Source organism: Ylistrum balloti, unplaced genomic scaffold (genome assembly GCF_031769215.1).
Source record: "Ylistrum balloti isolate Yb309-2 unplaced genomic scaffold, AGI_CSIRO_Ybal_v1 Utg369856, whole genome shotgun sequence".
Lineage (NCBI taxonomy): Eukaryota > Metazoa > Mollusca > Bivalvia > Pectinida > Pectinidae > Ylistrum > Ylistrum balloti.
Window position 1 is genome coordinate 900,484 of NW_026782006.1, and position 19,960 is coordinate 920,443.

Genomic DNA, 19,960 nt, shown 5'->3' on the forward strand with positions numbered 1-19,960 from the left:
TCCTGGTTATATCTGTAACAGATTAACATACTAGATCCCTAGGGGTAATAATACACTCCTGGTTATATCTGTAACAGATTAACATACTAGATCCCTAGGGGTAATAATACACTCCTGGTTATATCTGTAAACAGATTAACATACTAGATCCCTAGGGGTAATAATACACTCCTGGTTATATCTGTAACAGATAGATACTAGATCCCTAGGGGTAATAATACACTCCTGGTTATATCTGTAAACAGATTAACATACTAGATCCCTAGGGGTAATAATACACTCCTGGTTATATCTGTAACAGATTAACATACTAGATCCCTAGGGGTAATAATACACTCCTGGTTATATCTGTAAACAGATTAAATATTACTGGTTATACTAGTAAACAGATCCCTAGAGGGGTAATAATACACTCCTGGTTATATCTGTAAACAGATTAACATATAGATCCCTAGGGGTAATAATACACTCCTGGTTATATCTGTAACAGATAGATACTAGATCCCTAGGGGTAATAATACACTCCTGGTTATATCTGTAACAGATAGATACTAGATCCCTAGGGGTAATAATACACTCCTGGTTATATCTGTAACAGATTAACATACTAGATCCCTAGGGGTAATAATACACTCCTGGTTATATCTGTAAACAGATTAACATACTAGATCCCTAGGGGTAATAATACACTCCTGGTTATATCTGTAAACAGATTAACATACTAGATCCCTAGGGGTAATAATACACTCCTGGTTATATCTGTAAACAGATTAACATACTAGATCCCTAGGGGTAATAATACACTCCTGGTTATATCTGTAAACAGATTAACATACTAGATCCCTAGGGGTAATAATACACTCCTGGTTATATCTGTAACAGATAGATACTAGATCCCTAGGGGTAATAATACACTCCTGGTTATATCTGTAACAGATTAACATACTAGATCCCTAGGGGTAATAATACACTCCTGGTTATATCTGTAACAGATTAACATACTAGATCCCTAGGGGTAATAATACACTCCTGGTTATATCTGTAAACAGATTAACATAGATACTAGATCCCTAGGGGTAATAATACACTCCTGGTTATATCTGTAAACAGATTAACATACTAGATCCCTAGGGGTAATAATACACTCCTGGTTATATCTGTAAACAGATTAACATACTAGATCCCTAGGGGTAATAATACACTCCTGGTTATATCTGTAACAGATTAACATACTAGATCCCTAGGGGTAATAATACACTCCTGGTTATATCTGGAACAGTAGGATACTAGATCCCTAGGGGTAATAATACACTCCTGGTTATATCTGTAAACAGATTAACATACTAGATCCCTAGGGGTAATAATACACTCCTGGTTATATCTGTAAACAGATTAACATACTAGATCCCTAGGGGTAATAATACACTCCTGGTTATATCTGTAACAGATTAACATACTAGATCCCTAGGGGTAATAATACACTCCAGGTTATATCTGTAAACAGATTAACATACTAGATCCCTAGGGGTAATAATACACTCCAGATTATATCTGTAACAGATTAACATACTAGATCCCTAGGGGTAATAATACACTCCTGGTTATATCTGTAACAATAGGATACTAGATCCCTAGGGGTAATAATACACTCCTGGTTATATCTGTAAACAGATTAACATACTAGATCCCTAGGGGTAATAATACACTCCTGGTTATATCTGTAACAGATTAACATACTAGATCCCTAGGGGTAATAATACACTCCTGGTTATATCTGTAAACAGATTAACATACTAGATCCCTAGGGGTAATAATACACTCCTGGTTATATCTGTAACAGATTAACATACTAGATCCCTAGGGGTAATAATACACTCCTGGTTATATCTGTAAACAGATTAACATACTAGATCCCTAGGGGTAATAATACACTCCTGGTTATATCTGTAAACAGATTAACATACTAGATCCCTAGGGGTAATAATACACTCCTGGTTATATCTGGAACAATAGGATACTAGATCCCTAGGGGTAATAATACACTCCTGGTTATATCTGTAAACAGATTAACATAATAGATCCCTAGGGGTAATAATACACTCCTGGTTATATCTGTAACAGATTAACATACTAGATCCCTAGGGGTAATAATACACTCCTGTTATATATAACATACTAGATCCCTAGGGGTAATAATACACTCCTGGTTATATCTGTAACAGATTAACATACTAGATCCCTAGGGGTAATAATACACTCCTGGTTATATCTGTAAACAGATTAACATACTAGATCCCTAGGGGTAATAATACACTCCTGGTTATATCTGTAAACAGATTAACATACTAGATCCCTAGGGGTAATAATACACTCCTGGTTATATCTGTAAACAGATTAACATACTAGATCCCTAGGGGTAATAATACACTCCTGGTTATATCTGTAACAGATTAACATACTAGATCCCTAGGGGTAATAATACACTCCTGGTTATATCTGTAAACAGATTAACATACTAGATCCCTAGGGGTAATAATACACTCCTGGTTATATCTGTAACAGATTAACATACTAGATCCCTAGGGGTAATAATACACTCCTGGTTATATCTGTAAACAGATTAACATACTAGATCCCTAGGGGTAATAATACACTCCTGGTTATATCTGTAAACAGATTAACATACTAGATCCCTAGGGGTAATAATACACTCCTGGTTATATCTGTAAACAGATTAACATACTAGATCCCTAGGGGTAATAATACACTCCTGGTTATATCTGTAAACAGATTAACATACTAGATCCCTAGGGGTAATAATACACTCCTGGTTATATCTGTAACAGATTAACATACTAGATCCCTAGGGGTAATAATACACTCCTGGTTATATCTGTAAACAGATTAACATACTAGATCCCTAGGGGTAATAATACACTCCTGGTTATATCTGTAAACAGATTAACATAATAGATCCCTAGGGGTAATAATACACTCCTGGTTATATCTGTAAACAGATCTGTAATAAACACTCCTGGTTATATCTGTAACAGATTAACATACTAGATCCCTAGGGGTAATAATACACTCCTGGTTATATCTGTAACAGATAGATACTAGATCCCTAGGGGTAATAATACACTCCTGGTTATATCTGTAAACAGATTAACATACTAGATCCCTAGGGGTAATAATACACTCCTGGTTATATCTGTAAACAGATTAACATACTAGATCCCTAGGGGTAATAATACACTCCTGGTTATATCTGTAAACAGATTAACATACTAGATCCCTAGGGGTAATAATACACTCCTGGTTATATCTGTAAACAGATTAACATACTAGATCCCTAGGGGTAATAATACACTCCTGGTTATATCTGTAAACAGATTAACATACTAGATCCCTAGGGGTAATAATACACTCCTGGTTATATCTGTAACAGATTAACATACTAGATCCCTAGGGGTAATAATACACTCCTGGTTATATCTGTAACAGATTAACATACTAGATCCCTAGGGGTAATAATACACTCCTGGTTATATCTGTAACAGATAGATACTAGATCCCTAGGGGTAATAATACACTCCTGGTTATATCTGTGACAGATAGATACTAGATCCCTAGGGGTAATAATACACTCCTGGTTATATCTGTGACAGATAAACATAATCCTAGAGAGTAATTATTCAATTTACATTATACCAAGATTAGTTACAGCACCTATCATTTTACCCTCATTAAGAAAAAGTATGGAAGAGAGGAAATGAATGACACATATAAGAGAGATTTCGAATCTGTATCATTAGTCCATCATTTTTATACATTGATGTGAACTTACCCTGCTATACAGTGTTCCTGCTGATACATTGATGTGATTCCTGCTGATACATCCTGGTTATATCTGTGAATTACCCTGCTATACAGTGTTCCTGCTGATACATTGATGTGAACTTACCCTGCTATACAGTGTTCCTGCTGATACATGGATGTGAACTTACCCTGCTATACAGTGTTCCTGCTGATACATTGATGTGAACTTACCCTGCTATACAGTGTTCCTGCTGATACATTGATGTGAACTTACCCTGCTATACAGTGTTCCTGCTGATACATTGATGTGAACTTACCCTGCTATACAGTGTTCCTGCTGATACATTGATGTGAACTTACCCTGCTATACAGTGTTCCTGCTGATACATTGATGTGAACTTACCCTGCTATACAGTGTTCCTGCTGATACATGGATGTGAACTTACCCTGCTATACAGTGTTCCTGCTGATACATGGATGTGAACTTACCCTGCTATACAGTGTTCCTGCTGATACATGGATGTGAACTTACCCTGCTATACAGTGTTCCTGCTGATACATTGATGTGAACTTACCCTGCTATACAGTGTTCCTGCTGATACATTGATGTGAACTTACCCTGCTATACAGTGTTCCTGCTGATACATGGATGTGAACTTACCCTGCTATACAGTGTTCCTGCTGATACATGGATGTGAACTTACCCTGCTATACAGTGTTCCTGCTGATACATTGATGTGAACTTACCCTGCTATACAGTGTTCCTGCTGATACTGATGTGAACTTACCCTGCTATACAGTGTTCCTGCTGATACATTGATGTGAACTTACCCTGCTATACAGTGTTCCTGCTGATACATTGATGTGAACTTACCCTGCTATACAGTGTTCCTGCTGATACATGGATGTGAACTTACCCTGCTATACAGTGTTCCTGCTGATACATGGATGTGAACTTACCCTGCTATACAGTGTTCCTGCTGATACATGGATGTGAACTTACCCTGCTATACAGTGTTCCTGCTGATACATGGATGTGACTTACCCTGCTATACAGTGTTCCTGCTGATACATGGATGTGAACTTACCCTGCTATACAGTGTTCCTGCTGATACATGGATGTGAACTTACCCTGCTATACAGTGTTCCTGCTGATACATGGATGTGAACTTACCCTGCTATACAGTGTTCCTGCTGATACATGGATGTGAACTTACCCTGCTATACAGTGTTCCTGCTGATACATGGATGTGAACTTACCCTGCTATACAGTGTTCCTGCTGATACATTGATGTGAACTTACCCTGCTATACAGTGTTCCTGCTGATACATTGATGTGAACTTACCCTGCTATACAGTGTTCCTGCTGATACATTGATGTGAACTTACCCTGCTATACAGTGTTCCTGCTGATACATTGATGTGAACTTACCCTGCTATACAGTGTTCCTGCTGATACATTGATGTGAACTTACCCTGCTATACAGTGTTCCTGCTGATACATGGATGTGAACTTACCCTGCTATACAGTGTTCCTGCTGATACATTGATGTGAACTTACCCTGCTATACAGTGTTCCTGCTGATACATGGATGTGAACTTACCCTGCTATACAGTGTTCCTGCTGATACATTGATGTGAACTTACCCTGCTATACAGTGTTCCTGCTGATACATGGATGTGAACTTACCCTGCTATACAGTGTTCCTGCTGATACATTGATGTGAACTTACCCTGCTATACAGTGTTCCTGCTGATACATTGATGTGAACTTACCCTGCTATACAGTGTTCCTGCTGATACATGGATGTGAACTTACCCTGCTATACAGTGTTCCTGCTGATACATGGATGTGAACTTACCCTGCTATACAGTGTTCCTGCTGATACATTGATGTGAACTTACCCTGCTATACAGTGTTCCTGCTGATACATTGATGTGAACTTACCCTGCTATACAGTGTTCCTGCTGATACATGGATGTGAACTTACCCTGCTATACAGTGTTCCTGCTGATACATGGATGTGAACTTACCCTGCTATACAGTGTTCCTGCTGATACATGGATGTGAACTTACCCTGCTATACAGTGTTCCTGCTGATACATGGATGTGAACTTACCCTGCTATACAGTGTTCCTGCTGATACATGGATGTGAACTTACCCTGCTATACAGTGTTCCTGCTGATACATTGATGTGAACTTACCCTGCTATACAGTGTTCCTGCTGATACATGGATGTGAACTTACCATTTTAGACATTGTTTTCTTTGCTATGACATCCTCATTTCTGAATCAAAATAAAGCTCAGCATTAAACATGATAAATTATCCTGTTTGACCACTCATTTAAACTCTTGTGTTTGTTGTATATAGCACATAATCTGGTTCATTTTCTTTCAGCAATACAAGGGTTAAGCATAACTTTGACCTTTGAATTAAAATGACTTTGATATAGTCATACAACCATGTGACTCCAGAATCAAGTATCTACTTTCACAGACTTAGTTTGACATTTGACCTCAATAAAACCTTTGGGAGGAACTTTTGATCTCAGTGTTACATGCCTATACTGTTCAGTAGACAACACAGGCTATTATATTGTTCTGTATTATGCTCATCCTTCAAACTAGAATAACTAAAACCAATAAATACACAATACGCATTACTTGTAACTTCAGTATGAATGTATTTTAACATTAAGTACCCATACCTTTGCTGATATTTAATTGTACTGTCAAAGTACGTGTCTTGATCCGATTCCGACTCCGAAGTCTTCCCTGAGTTCATTAAAACCTGTAACACAAGATCAATAATAGATTTCAAAGTAGGTAAACATATACCCTAGTTATGAACTAGATCTTATGATCTTATGATAACAGATTTAACAAGAGGCCCATGGGCCTTTACAGTCATCCAACTATAAAGACCTATATATGAAAGAGGCAAAAAAGGTCTAAAATAAATTACTCAGCTACTCTAAATACAGCTTACATAGAAGACATTGGTTGGATATGAAAGACACTTTCTGCAAACTTGAAATTATATTTTTTTATACATGCACTACATAATTGCCACTATTCCAGATGTATTACTTGTTGAAAAAGCAAGCTACAGGCCAAGTATCAAGACCCTTGGCCTTTCGGTTATTGAAAAGAAGTTGCTTAAGCATTTTATTATATTTTACCCCTGTGACCATGAAAGATGGCCCTATATCAGCTCCCTGGGCCTTTTGGTTATTGAGCAGTCATTTAAACATTTTAACATATTTGAAATCTGTGACATTGAAAGTGGGTCAATGTCATTCATATTAACAAAGTTGGTAGCTCTCCATCCTAACATGCTACAGGACTAATATCATTATCCTGAGCCTTTTGGTTATTGAGATGAAGTTGCTTAAGCATTTCAATATATTTGATTCCTATGACCTTTCAAGCAGATAAAGGTCATTCCTATTAACTAGGGGTTGATCCAACTTTTTGAATTTAAGAAATCATTCCCCACTCACCATGATGTTTGAAACAAAATTTGGTGGAAACACATCCAAGCATTAAGAAAGCGTAGTATTTTGAAGCAAAACATCGCTTAACTTCCCCTTTTGGAGCCCTGCCCAAAAGTCCTTTGGGGATGAATCAAATCATGAATTTATCAAAACAATTCCTACATTCAATGATGTTTCAGGCCAAATTTGGTTGAAATTAATTCAAGCATTCTATATCTCCCTCCACCCCCTCTATCAAGTAGGGGTGTGGGGACACTATGATAACAGAGATTATACACACAAAGTGTCTACATCTCTCTCCACCCCCTCTATTAAGTAGGGGTGTGGGGACACTATAACAGATTATACACACAAAGTGTCTATATCTCTCTCCACCCCCTCTATCAAGTAGGGGTGTGGGGACACTATGATAACAGAGATTATAGACACAAAGTGTCTATATCTCCCTCCACCCCCTCTATCAAGTAGGGGTGTGGGGACACTATAATAACAGAGGTTATACACACAAAGTGTCTATATCTCTCTCCACCCCCTCTATCAAGTAGGGGTGTGGGGACACTATGATAACAGAGATTATACACACAAACTGTCTATATCTCTCTCCACCCCCTCTATCAAGTAGGGGTGTGGGGACACTATGATAATAGAGATTATACACACAAACTGTCTATATCTCTCTCCACCCCCTCTATCAAGTAGGGGTGTGGGGACACTATAACAGATTATACACACAAAGTGTCTACATCTCTCTCCACCCCCTCTATTAAGTAGGGGTGTGGGGACACTATGATAATAGAGATTATACACACAAACTGTCTATATCTCTCTCCACCCCCTCTATCAAGTAGGGGTGTGACACTATAACAGATTATACACACAAAGTGACACCCCCTCTATTAAGTAGGGGTGTGGGGACACTATAACAGATTATACACACAAAGTGTCTATATCTCTCTCCACCCCCTCTATCAAGTAGGTGTGTGGGGACACTATGATAACAGAGATTATACACACAAACTGTCTATATTTCCCTCCACCCCCTCTATTAAGTAGGGGTGTGGAGACACTATGATAACAGAGATTATACACACAAGGTGTCTATATCTCTCTCCACCCCCTCTATCAAGTAGGGGTGTGGGGACACTATGATAATAGAGATTATACACACAAAGTGTCTACATCTCTCTCCACCCCCTCTATCAAGTAGGGGTGTGGGGACACTATGATAACAGAGATTATACACACAAAGTGTCTATATCTCTCTCCACCCCCTCTATCAAGTAGGGGTGTGGGGACACTATGATAATAGAGATTATACACACAAAGTGTCTACATCTCTCTCCACCCCCTCTATCAAGTAGGGGTGTGGGGACACTATGATAACAGAGATTATACACACAAAGTGTCTATATCTCTCTCCACCCCCTCTATCAAGTAGGGGTGTGGGGACACTATGATAACAGAGATTATACACACAAAGTGTCTATATCTCTCTCCACCCCCTCTATCAAGTAGGTGTGTGGGGACACTATAACAGAGATTATACACACAAAGTGTCTATATCTCTCCACCCCATCTAGTAAGTAGGGGTGTGGGGACACTATAACAGATTATACACACAAAGTGTCTATATCTCTCTCCACCCCATCTATTAAGTAGGGGTGTGGGGACACTATGATAACAGAGGTTATACATACAAAGTGTCTATATCACTCTCCACCCCCTCTATTAAGTAGGGTGTGGAGACACTATGATAACAGAGATTATACACACAAAGTGTCTATATCTCCCTCCACCCCCTCTTATTTAGTAGGGGTGTGGGATTACAAAATAAATATAGGATATTTAATAGTGTCTTCAGTAATAACAAATTTTACTTTATATATTGCTACACACTTGTGAAAGATACCAAAATATTAGCCACACGAGTGAAATATATTTGTTATTTCTGAAGACACTATCAAATATTCTGTTTATTACATTTTCATTGCAAAAATAAACCAAAAAAATGGCAAACTTACGATAACTATAAAATGGGTAAGTTGACCATGCTTTTTCCAGATACAACTCACTCATTATACAACGATGTTGTGTGCGGCAAAAAACAGTCCATTTTATGAAAAATCAGTAAAAATATACAGACTCATGAATAAATCATAATGAATGTTTATTTGTGTTTGGACATGGATTTTGTAATTTATTGATGTCACTTATACACAATAAAATGGTTTAAACGTAAAGTATGGCGCCCTCCTAGTCGCTGTCACTATCAATGACAAAGATAAGATTCTTTTAAATGCCTTGGTTCACTGTCAAGACTCTCAGAACCGGGATGGGTTTGACCACTGATAACATAGAGTAATTGGCTTGCATCGTCTGCTGACTGCCAAGAAAATGGAAATTTACGGTGGAGTTGAAGGTTGTGTTCCCAGTGCCTAGAATTGGAGTAGATTTGTATTGGGCTCTCTGATTATTCAATCCTCAAAGTGATATTTTTCACTAGTGAAAAATATAAAAAGGTTATATAGTGAAAAATATCACTTTCATCAGTTTGAGATATCCCTATATTTCACTGCTAAAAATGTAATAATACCAAATCACATATCTAGTTGATAAGATTCAAGCTTTTATTGGATATACTCACCTTAGAAGGTATTGGTAATATTCTATCTTTGGAAAACTGTACCACAGGAGCCCTTCAAATCAAGAATGATGACCATTTAGAAATTATTTCAGGATTGACAATCCATTTTAACATCTATACAACAAATTATTCAACAATTGTTTTATAACAAACATTGGAGTACACATCATATAACTCCAGACTATGGTAGACAACATATAACTCAAGGTTATGGTAGACAACATATAACTCCAGATTATGGTAGACAACATATAGCTCCAGGTTATTGCAGACAACATATAGCTCCAGGTTATGGTAGACAACATATAACTCCAGATTATGGTAGACAACATATAGCTCCAGGTTATGGCAGACAACATATCACTTCAGGCTATGGTAGACATGATTGAACTCCAGGTTATGATAGACAACATATAACTTAAGGATATGATAGACAACATAAAACTTCAGGTTATGGTAAACAACATATAACTCAATGTTATGGTAGACAACATATACCTCCACATATCTCCAGGTTATGGTAGACATCATTGAACTCCAGACTAAGATAGACAACATATAACTCCAGGTTATGGTAGACAACATATAACTCCAGGCTATGGTAAATAACATATAACTCCAGGTTATGGTAGACAACATATAACTCCAGGTTATGGTAGACAACATTGAACTCCAGGCTATGTTAGATAACATTTAACTCCAGGCTATGGTAGATAACATATAACTCCAGGTTATGGTAGACAACATATAACTCCAGGTTATGGTAGACAACATATAACTCCAGGTTATGGTAGACAACATATAACTCCAGGTTATGGTAGACAACATATAACTCTAAGTTGAGACTAAGGTGTTTCACTTTGAAAGGTGGTGATTCAACATAATTTTACAGACCATGTATTTGGTCAGTCAAATTAATACCCCCTGGTCTTCTGAAAAAAAATAAGAGCAAATTTGTCCAGGATATGCCTAATTTATAAACATGAGAAGTTTGCAAAATATTTTCAGAGTAATATATATCACATTTGTAACATCAAATAGTGCTAATTTACTTGATTAAACATTAAATGATGTAACAATCTAACATCTGATGCTGTAGTACTTACTTATACTGCTCTGACTGTACACAATCTTACATCTGATGCTGTAGTACTGCTCTGACTGTACACAATCTAACATCTGATGCTGTAGTACTTACTTATACTGCTCTGACTGTACACAATCTAACATCTGATGCTGTAGTACTTACTTATACTGCTCTGACTGTACACAATCTAACATCTGATGCTGTAGTACTTACTTATACTGCTCTGACTGTACACAATCTAACATCTGATGCTGTAGTACTGCTCTGACTGTACACAATCTAACATCTGATGCTGTAGTACTTACTTATACTGCTCTGACTGTACACAATCTAACATCTGATGTACTTACTTATACTGCTCTGACTGTGCTGTAGTACTGCTCTGACTGTACACAATCTAACATCTGATGCTGTAGTACTGCTCTGACTGTACACAATCTAACATCTGATGCTGTAGTACTTACTTATACTGCTCTGACTGTACACAATCTAACATCTGATGCTGTAGTACTTACTTATACTGCTCTGACTGTACACAATCTAACAACATCTGATGCTGTAGTACTTACTTATACTGCTCTGACTGTACACAATCTAACATCTGATCTGACTGACACAATCTAACACTGATTATACTGCTCTGACTGTACACAATCTAACATCTGATGCTGTAGTACTTACTTATACTGCTCTGACTGTACACAATCTAACATCTGATGCTGTAGTACTTACTTATACTGCTCTGACTGTACACAATCTAACATCTGATGCTGTAGTACTTACTTATACTGCTCTGACTGTACACAATCTAACATCTGATGCTGTAGTACTTACTTATACTGCTCTGACTGTACACAATCTAACATCTGATGCTGTAGTACTTACTTATACTGCTCTGACTGTAAACAATCTAACATCTGATGCTGTAGTACTTACTTATACTGCTCTGACTGTACACAATCTAACATCTGATGCTGTAGTACTGCTCTGACTGTACACAATCTAACATCTGATGCTGTAGTACTGCTCTGACTGTACACAATCTAACATCTGATGCTGTAGTACTGCTCTGACTGTACACAATCTAACATCTGATGCTGTAGTACTGCTCTGACTGTACACAATCTAACATCTGATGCTGTAGTACTTACTTATACTGCTCTGACTGTACACAATCTAACATCTGATGCTGTAGTACTGCTCTGACTGTACACAATCTAACATCTGATGCTGTAGTACTGCTCTGACTGTACACAATCTAACATCTGATGCTGTAGTACTTACTTATACTGCTCTGACTGTACACAATCTAACATCTGATGCTGTAGTACTGCTCTGACTGTACACAATCTAACATCTGATGCTGTAGTACTTACTTATACTGCTCTGACTGTACACAATCTAACATCTGATGCTGTAGTACTTACTTATACTGCTCTGACTGTACACAATCTAACATCTGATGCTGTAGTACTTACTTATACTGCTCTGACTGTACACAATCTAACATCTGATGCTGTAGTACTTACTTATACTGCTCTGACTGTACACAATCTAACATCTGATGCTGTAGTACTTACTTATACTGCTCTGACTGTACACAATCTAACATCTGATGCTGTAGTACTTACTTATACTGCTCTGACTGTACACAATCTAACATCTGATGCTGTAGTACTTACTTATACTGCTCTGACTGTAGTAACAATCTGTACACAACTAACATCTATGCTGTAGTACTTACTACTGCTGTATCTAACATCTGATGCTGTAGTACTTACTTATACTGCTCTGACTGTACACAATCTAACATCTGATGCTGTAGTACTGCTCTGACTGTACACAATCTAACATCTGATGCTGTAGTACTTACTTATACTGCTCTGACTGTAAACAATCTAACATCTGATGCTGTAGTACTTACTTATACTGCTCTGACTGTACACAATCTAACATCTGATGCTGTAGTACTTACTTATACTGCTCTGACTGTAAACAATCTAACATCTGATGCTGTAGTACTGCTCTGACTGTACACAATCTAACATCTGATGCTGTAGTACTTACTTATACTGCTCTGACTGTACACAATCTAACATCTGATGCTGTAGTACTTACTTATACTGCTCTGACTGTACACAATCTAACATCTGATGCTGTAGTACTTACTTATACTGCTCTGACTGTACACAATCTAACATCTGATGCTGTAGTACTGCTCTGACTGTAAACAATCTAACATCTGATGCTGTAGTACTTACTTATACTGCTCTGACTGTACACAATCTAACATCTGATGCTGTAGTACTGCTCTGACTGTAAACAATCTAACATCTGATGCTGTAGTACTTACTTATACTGCTCTGACTGTACACAATCTAACATCTGATGCTGTAGTACTGCTCTGACTGTAAACAATCTAACATCTGATGCTGTAGTACTTACTTATACTGCTCTGACTGTACACAATCTAACATCTGATGCTGTAGTACTTACTTATACTGCTCTGACTGTACACAATCTAACATCTGATGCTGTAGTACTGCTCTGACTGTAAACAATCTAACATCTGATGCTGTAGTACTTACTTATACTGCTCTGACTGTACACAATCTAATATCTGATGCTGTAGTACTGCTCTGACTGTAAACAATCTAACATCTGATGCTGTAGTACTTACTTATACTGCTCTGACTGTACACAATCTAACATCTGATGCTGTAGTACTGCTCTGACTGTAAACAATCTAACATCTGATGCTGTAATACTGCTCTGACTGTACACAATCTAACATCTGATGCTGTAGTACTGCTCTGACTGTACACAATCTAACATCTGATGCTGTAGTACTGCTCTGACTGTAAACAATCTAACATCTGATGCTGTAGTACTTACTTATACTGCTCTGACTGTAAACAATCTAACATCTGATGCTGTAGTACTTACTTGTACTGCTCTAACTGTAAACAATCTAACACCTCATACTGGTCTTCTACTTCACAACTCATTTCCAAGGCCAATTCCTCCTCCACTTCTCTATCCAATTCTGAAGACTTGATTAGAATTTGATATTAATCAGAGCTGTATCAAGCAGAAGTTTTTGTCAGATATTGTTAAGAAATCATTCCCTTATCAGCATAACCCTTGTCAAAAGTCTTAAGAAATGTGGTTTTCCTCATCTTTGAATTATGGGACCAGTATGAATTTCCAGGTGATAAAATTGACTGTCAATGAAAAAAATCCTTCATCTTAATTTCTCAATCTATTAACCTGTTTGAAAGTGTTGTTTTCTAATATGATAAACACTAGCAGTGATCAACAGTTGGGATATTAGGGTATTTTATGTAAATATACTAAATTTGTGTGATCAAATTTTAGTGCATCATTACTCTGGCAAATTAGTACGTTGATGAGCTTGTGTATCCATAGTCAAGATCAACATGGAAAACTGGAAAAAATATCAGCTAATCAGGTCACACCAGCCTCATTAAATATGCACAGAATTTGCCAATAATCACACTTTAACAAGAGATTAAGGTAACAAGTCTACCAACCAAGCCTCCTCATAATTCATTTGTTCCTACAAAAGATAACATGTGGAAAGCATTCAGTTAGAGTGTCACAAAATATCAGCCAATCAGGTCACAGCAGTCTCATCAAGTATGCATAGAGTTTGCAGATACTCAAACCTGAAGAAGGAATTAATGTAATAAGTCTATAAAGCAAGTTTCCTAAAAATTCTTATCATTTCTTCTTAAGATAAGGTGCAGAAAGATTTCCCATAGAGTGATTAAAGAAATCAACCAAGTCACAGCAGCCTCATTAAATATGAGCAGAATTCACCGTTAGTCAAAATTGGGAGAGGGATTAAGGTAACAAGTGAACCAACCAAGTTTCTTCAAAATTCTACCAGTCCTTCTAAAAATATCGTGTGGAGAGAAATTAAAGAAAACACTCAATCAGGTCACAGCAGCCTCATTATCTCAATCAGGTCACAGCAGTCTCATTATCTCAATCAGGTCACAGTAGCCTCATTATCTCAATCAGTTCACAGCAGCCTCATTATCTCAATCAGGTCACAGCAGCCTCATTATCTCAATCAGGTCACAGCAGCCTCATTATCTCAATCAGGTCACAGCAGCCTCATTATCTCAATCAGGTCACAGTAGCCTCATTATCTCAATCAGGTCACAGCAGCCTCATTATCTCAATCAGGTCACAGCAGCCTCATTTTTCAATCAGGTCACAGTAGCCTCATTATCTCAATCAGGTCACAGCAGCCTCATTATCTCAATCAGGTCACAGTAGCCTCATTATCTCAATCAGGTCACAGTACCAAATCACATATCTAGTTGATAAGATTCAAGCTTTTATTGGATATACTCACCTTAGAAGGTATTGGTAATATTCTATCTTTGGAAAACTGTACCACAGGAGCCCTTCAAATCAAGAATGATGACCATTTAGAAATTATTTCAGGATTGACAATCCATTTTAACATCTATACAACAAATTATTCAACAATTGTTTTATAACAAACATTGGAGTACACATCATATAACTCCAGACTATTGTAGACAACATATAACTCAAGGTTATGGTAGACAACATATAACTCCAGATTATGGTAGACAACATATAGCTCCAGGTTATTGCAGACAACATATAGCTCCAGGTTATGGTAGACAACATATAACTCCAGATTATGGTAGACAACATATAACTTCAGGCTATAGTAGACAACATATAACTCCAGGTTATGGTAGACAACATATAACTCCAGGTTATGGTAGACAACATATAGCTCCAGGTTATTGCAGACAACATATAACTCAAGGTTATGGTAGACAACATATAACTCCAGGTTATGGTAGACAACATATATCTCCAGACTATGATAGACAACATATAACTCCAGGTTATGGTAGACAACACATAACTTCAGGCTATGAAAGACAACATATACCTCCAGACTATGATAGACAACATATAACTCCAGGTTATGGTAGACAACATATAACTCCAGGTTATGGTAGACAACATATAGCTCCAGGTTATTGCAGACAACATATAACTCAAGGTTATGGTAGAAAACATATAACTCCAGGTTATGGTAGACAACATATAGCTCCAGACTATGATAGACAACATATAACTCCAGGTTATGGTAGACAACATATAACTTCAGGCTATGGTAGACATCAATGAACTCCAGGCTATGGTAGACAACATATACCTCCAGGTTATGGTAGACAACATATAACTCCAGGTTATGGAAGACAACATATAACTCCAGGTTACGGTAGACAACATATAACTCAAGGTTATGGTAGACAACATATAGCTCCAGGTTATGGTAGACATCATTGAACTCCAGACTATGGTAGACAACATATAACTCAATGTTATGGTAGACAACATATACCTCCACATATCTCCAGGTTATGGTAGACATCATTGAACTCCAGACTAAGATAAGACAACATATAACTCCAGGTTATGGTAGACAACATATAACTCCAGGTTATGGTAGACAACATATAACTCCAGGCTATGGTAGATAACATATAACTCCAGGTTATGGTAGACAACATATAACTCCAGGTTATGGTAGACAACATTGAACTCCAGGTTATGGTAGACAACATTGAACTCCAGGCTATGGTAGATAACATATAACTCAAGGTTATGGTAGACAACATATAACTCCAGGTTATGGTAGACAACATATAACTCCAGGTTATGGTAGACAACATATAACTCCAGGTTATGGTAGACAACATATAACTCCAGGTTATGGTAGACAACATATAACTCCAGGTTATGGTAGACAACATATAACTCTAGGTTGAGACTAAGGTGTTTCACTTTGAAAGGTGGTGATTCAACATAATTTTACAGACCATGTATTTGGTCAGTCAAATTAATACCCCCTGGTCTTCTGAAAAAAAATAAGAGCAAATTTGTCTAGGATATGCCTAATTTATAAACATGAGAAGTTTGCAAAATATTTTCAGAGTAATATATATCACATTTGTAACATCAAATAGTGCTAATTTGCTTGATTAAACATTAAATTATGTAACAATCTAACATCTGATGCTGTAGTACTTACTTATACTGCTCTGACTGTAAACAATCTAACATCTGATGCTGTAGTACTTACTTATACTGCTCTGACTGTAAACAATCTAACATCTGATGCTGTAGTACTGCTCTGACTGTAAACAATCTAACATCTGATGCTGTAGTACTTACTTATACTGCTCTGACTGTAAACAATCTAACATCTGATGCTGTAGTACTTACTTATACTGCTCTGACTGTACACAATCTAACATCTGATGCTGTAGTACTTACTTATACTGCTCTGACTGTAAACAATCTAACATCTGATGCTGTAGTACTTACTTATACTGCTCTGACTGTAAACAATCTAACATCTGATGCTGTAGTACTTACTTATACTGCTCTGACTGTACAGATGTACACAATCTAACATCTGATGCTGTAGTACTTACTTATACTGTTCTGACTGTACACAATCTAACATCTGATGCTGTAGTACTTACTTATACTGCTCTGACTGTACACAATCTAACATCTGATGCTGTAGTACTTACTTATACTGCTCTGACTGTACACAATCTAACATCTGATGCTGTAGTACTGCTCTGACTGTAAACAATCTAACATCTGATGCTGTAGTACTGCTCTGACTGTACACAATCTAACATCTGATGCTGTAGTACTTACTTATACTGCTCTGACTGTACACAATCTAACATCTGATGCTGTAGTACTTACTTATACTGCTCTGACTGTACACAATCTAACATCTGATGCTGTAGTACTGCTCTGACTGTACACAATCTAACATCTGAAGCTCTAGTACTTACATATACTGCTCTGACTGTACACAATCTAACATCTGATGCTGTAGTACTTACTTATACTGCTCTGACTGTACACAATCTAACATCTGATGCTGTAGTACTGCTCTGACTGTAAACAATCTAACATCTGATGCTGTAATACTGCTCTGACTGTACACAATCTAACATCTGATGCTGTAGTACTTACTTATACTGCTCTGACTGTACACAATCTAACATCTGATGCTGTATTACTGCTCTGACTGTAAACAATCTAACATCTGATGCTGTAGTACTTACTTATACTGCTCTGACTGTACACAATCTAACATCTGATGCTGTAGTACTGCTCTGACTGTAAACAATCTAACATCTGATGCTGTAGTACTGCTCTGACTGTAAACAATCTAACATCTGATGCTGTAGTACTGCTCTGACTGTACACAATCTAACATCTGATGCTGTAGTACTGCTCTGACTGTACACAATCTAACATCTGATGCTGTAGTACTGCTCTAGTACTGCTCTGACTGTACACAATCTAACATCTGATGCTGTAGTACTGCTCTGACTGTAAATAATCTAACATCTGATGCTGTAGTACTTACTTATACTGCTCTGACTGTACACAATCTAACATCTGATGTACTTACTTATACTGCTCTGACTGTACACAATCTAACATCTACAAATTATACTGCTCTGACTGTACACAATCTAACATCTGATGCTGTAGTACTGCTCTGACTGTACACAATCTAACAACAGAGTACTGCTCTGACTGTAAACAATCTAACATCTGATGCTGTAGTACTGCTCTGACTGTACACAATCTAACATCTGATGCTGTAGTACTGCTCTGACTGTACACAATCTAACATCTGATGCTGTAGTACTTACTTATACTGCTCTGACTGTACACAATCTAACATCTGATGCTGTAGACTTACTTATACTGCTCTGACTGTACACAATCTAACATCTGATGCTGTAGTACTGCTCTGACTGTAAACAATCTAACATCTGATGCTGTAGTACTTACTTATACTGCTCTGACTGTAAACAATCTAACATCTGATGCTGTAGTACTGCTCTGACTGTACACAATCTAACATCTGATGCTGTAGTACTTACTTATACTGCTCTGACTGTAAACAATCTAACATCTGATGCTGTAGTACTTACTTGTACTGCTCTAACTGTAAACAATCTAACACCTCATACTGGTCTTCTACTTCACAACTCATTTCCAAGGCCAATTCCTCCTGTCCCTTCTCTATCCAATTCTGAAGACTTGATTAGAATTTGATATTAATCAGAGCTGTATCAAGCAGAAGTTTTTGTCAGATATTGTTAAGAAATCATTCCCTTATCAGCATAACCCTTGTCAAAAGTCTTAAGAAATGTGGTTTTCCTCATCTTTGAATTATGGGACCAGTATGAATTTCCAGGTGATAAAATTGACTGTCAATGAAAAAAATCCTTCATCTTAATTTCTCAATCTATTAACCTGTTTGAAAGTGTTGTTTTCTAATATGATAAACACTAGCAGTGATCAACAGTTGGGATATTAGGGTATTTTATGTAAATATACTAAATTTGTGTGATCAAATTTTAGTGCATCATTACTCTGGCAAATTAGTACGTTGATGAGCTTGTGTATCCATAGTCAAGATCAACATGGAAAACTGGAAAAAATATCAGCTAATCAGGTCACACCAGCCTCATTAAATATGCACAGAATTTGCCAATAATCACACTTTAACAAGAGATTAAGGTAACAAGTCTACCAACCAAGCCTCCTCATAATTCATTTGTTCCTACAAAAGATAACATGTGGAAAGCATTCAGTTAGAGTGTCACAAAATATCAGCCAATCAGGTCACAGCAGTCTCATCAAGTATGCATAGAGTTTGCAGATACTCAAACCTGAAGAAGGAATTAATGTAATAAGTCTATAAAGCAAGTTTCCTAAAAATTCTTATCATTTCTTCTTAAGATAAGGTGCAGAAAGATTTCCCATAGAGTGATTAAA

At 37.2% G+C, this 19,960-nt stretch overlaps 1 protein-coding gene across 1 annotated transcript in view; it reads right to left on the reverse strand.

The window, feature by feature from the left end:
• The window catches only part of LOC132545763 (uncharacterized), a 44,955-nt gene extending 25,783 nt beyond the window's left edge, over positions 1-19,172 (reverse strand). Inside the window, exons 1-7 of the mRNA XM_060209452.1 lie at positions 19,111-19,172; positions 15,438-15,489; positions 13,997-14,103; positions 9,964-10,015; positions 6,531-6,613; positions 6,069-6,108; positions 5,811-5,827 (exon numbers count right to left, since the gene is read on the reverse strand). Of these exons, the coding sequence (XP_060065435.1) occupies positions 5,811-5,827; positions 6,069-6,108; positions 6,531-6,613; positions 9,964-10,015; positions 13,997-14,103; positions 15,438-15,489; positions 19,111-19,172 (413 nt within the window). The remainder of the gene's footprint in view (positions 1-5,810; positions 5,828-6,068; positions 6,109-6,530; positions 6,614-9,963; positions 10,016-13,996; positions 14,104-15,437; positions 15,490-19,110) is intronic.
• Positions 19,173-19,960: the final 788 nt, after the last annotated feature.